The sequence below is a fragment of the Priapulus caudatus genome, unplaced genomic scaffold, assembly GCF_000485595.1.
Source record: "Priapulus caudatus unplaced genomic scaffold, Priapulus_caudatus-5.0.1 Scaffold1778, whole genome shotgun sequence".
In the NCBI taxonomy this organism is placed as follows: Eukaryota; Metazoa; Priapulida; class Priapulimorpha; order Priapulimorphida; family Priapulidae; genus Priapulus; species Priapulus caudatus.
The window spans coordinates 7,825-9,604 of record NW_014578839.1 but is presented as its reverse complement, the minus strand read 5'-3'; the positions used below and the strand labels follow the sequence as shown (position 1 = coordinate 9,604).

Below are 1,780 nucleotides of genomic sequence, written 5' to 3'. Positions count from 1 at the left end.
CTAGCAGTACCTAGCCGTACCTAGGTACAGGTACCTAGCAGTCTGGTCTGCGAGAAAAAAGTTTATGTCAACACGAATGCTTAGATTAATTTTGTTTCTGACAACAGGCCCAAGCCTCTCGCTTATATCTTTATGTCTTTATGTCTTTATATCTCACCTACATTTCTACAGCGCGTTGTGTTATATTATTATAGATATAATAGAATTCTTCTGTTCTTATATCTATGGCTATATCACTCGTTTACGCTTCGACGCGTCTCAAAAGAACTTTAATTGGTCGAATTAACTAGCACGTGATCAATCACATGCTGCGTGGATGAGCGCTAGCGTCGCTGAAAAATGATATTTTTTCCGTTCGAATGCGCGCCATTGTTAACTTTTGAAAAACAATTAATAACGTTCCATTGTTGAAATTCGTCTGTGTCTCATTGCTGTCAGTGCCGCCTAGACTGGTCCAGCGTCGTTTAAATTGCAACCGCGTACGTGTGTGTAAAGTGGCGCATCCGCGTACTACCGCAAAGTAGAAGGACCAGTCTATATATAAGTAAAAACACGATCGAGTAATTCATGATACGAGGGTTGTAGGCTCGCGTGAATGAACATCAAACGCGAACATAAAACACTTCGAAAGAGATCTAGACATATAGTTGTGGAACAATAGCCGTGGGCTGCTGGAACCACGGCCCGTGAAATCGCTGTTATATATACACAATGGTTGCTGTCACCGTGGTGTTGGTGAAGGTGTGTGGGGGTGGGGAATGTATGACTTTTCGGCCACGGACATTTCGGCCTAGGACCTTTAGGCCACATATTTTCAACAGATATGACTTTTCGGCCAAATTTAAATTTGTTTTCCCAAATACTTTTTTTTATCCCAGTTCACATACATTAGTGCCATCCATAATATTTCTATAATTATATTTAGGATTTAATGACAATAATAATAAAAATTCAACATTACACAAACAAATAAAACACAAAACAATTTTTAATTTGGCCGAAAAGTCCTATCTGTTGAAAATATGTGGCCGAAAAGTCCTAGGCCAAAAAGTCCTAGGCCGAAAAGTCCGTGGCCGAAAAGTCCGTGGCCGAAAAGTCCGTTCACCGGGGGTTAGGTGGTGGTAGAGGAGGCCTGGGTCAACACTACGGGGTGGGATTCTATTGTTATATACCCCTGGTAGCTGTGACCGTAGGGTGACATGAGACCTAGATCAGCATTAATAATAGATAAATAAATAAATAAATAAATAAATAAATTATTAAATAAATAAATAAATAAATATATAAATAAATAAATAAATAGTAAATCTTCGTCCACCTCAGTTTGCGACTACGTACGCATCTCAATCCTTCACCGCTCTGTTCATGAAAAATAACTTTATATATCATAAATGTCGTAATCAAATAGTATAAAGTGTAGTATGTATATATATGTATATATATATATATATATAAACGAATATATATATATTTATTTATTTATGTCTTTATTTATTTATAAATATAATAATTATTGTTTAATGCTTCGTGTTTTAGGTAAGCCCGTACAAGATGGCACGTTTACACGTAATAACGTGTCCGGCGTTCTGTACGTCAGGAAGGGGAAGTTGTTCCATCAGTGGGCGAAGCGCATGTGCATGCTGTCAGGCACACGCCTTCTCGTCTATCCCGGTGAGTATGGTTATAGCTGTGTAGAGAGACGGGGAGAAGGGGATGTGGAGAGAAATAGAGAGAGAGGGAGAGAGAGAGAGAGAGAGAGAGAGAGAGAGAGAGAGAGAGA

The 1,780-nt window shown here is 38.8% G+C and overlaps 1 protein-coding gene across 1 annotated transcript in view; it reads left to right on the top strand.

Moving 5' to 3' along the window:
• The window catches only part of LOC106817582 (PH domain leucine-rich repeat-containing protein phosphatase 2-like), a 14,859-nt gene that overhangs the window by 6,751 nt on the left and 6,328 nt on the right, over window positions 1-1,780 (top strand). Inside the window, exon 3 of the mRNA XM_014822259.1 lies at window positions 1,537-1,671. Coding sequence (XP_014677745.1) covers window positions 1,537-1,671 — 135 coding nt within the window. The remainder of the gene's footprint in view (window positions 1-1,536; window positions 1,672-1,780) is intronic.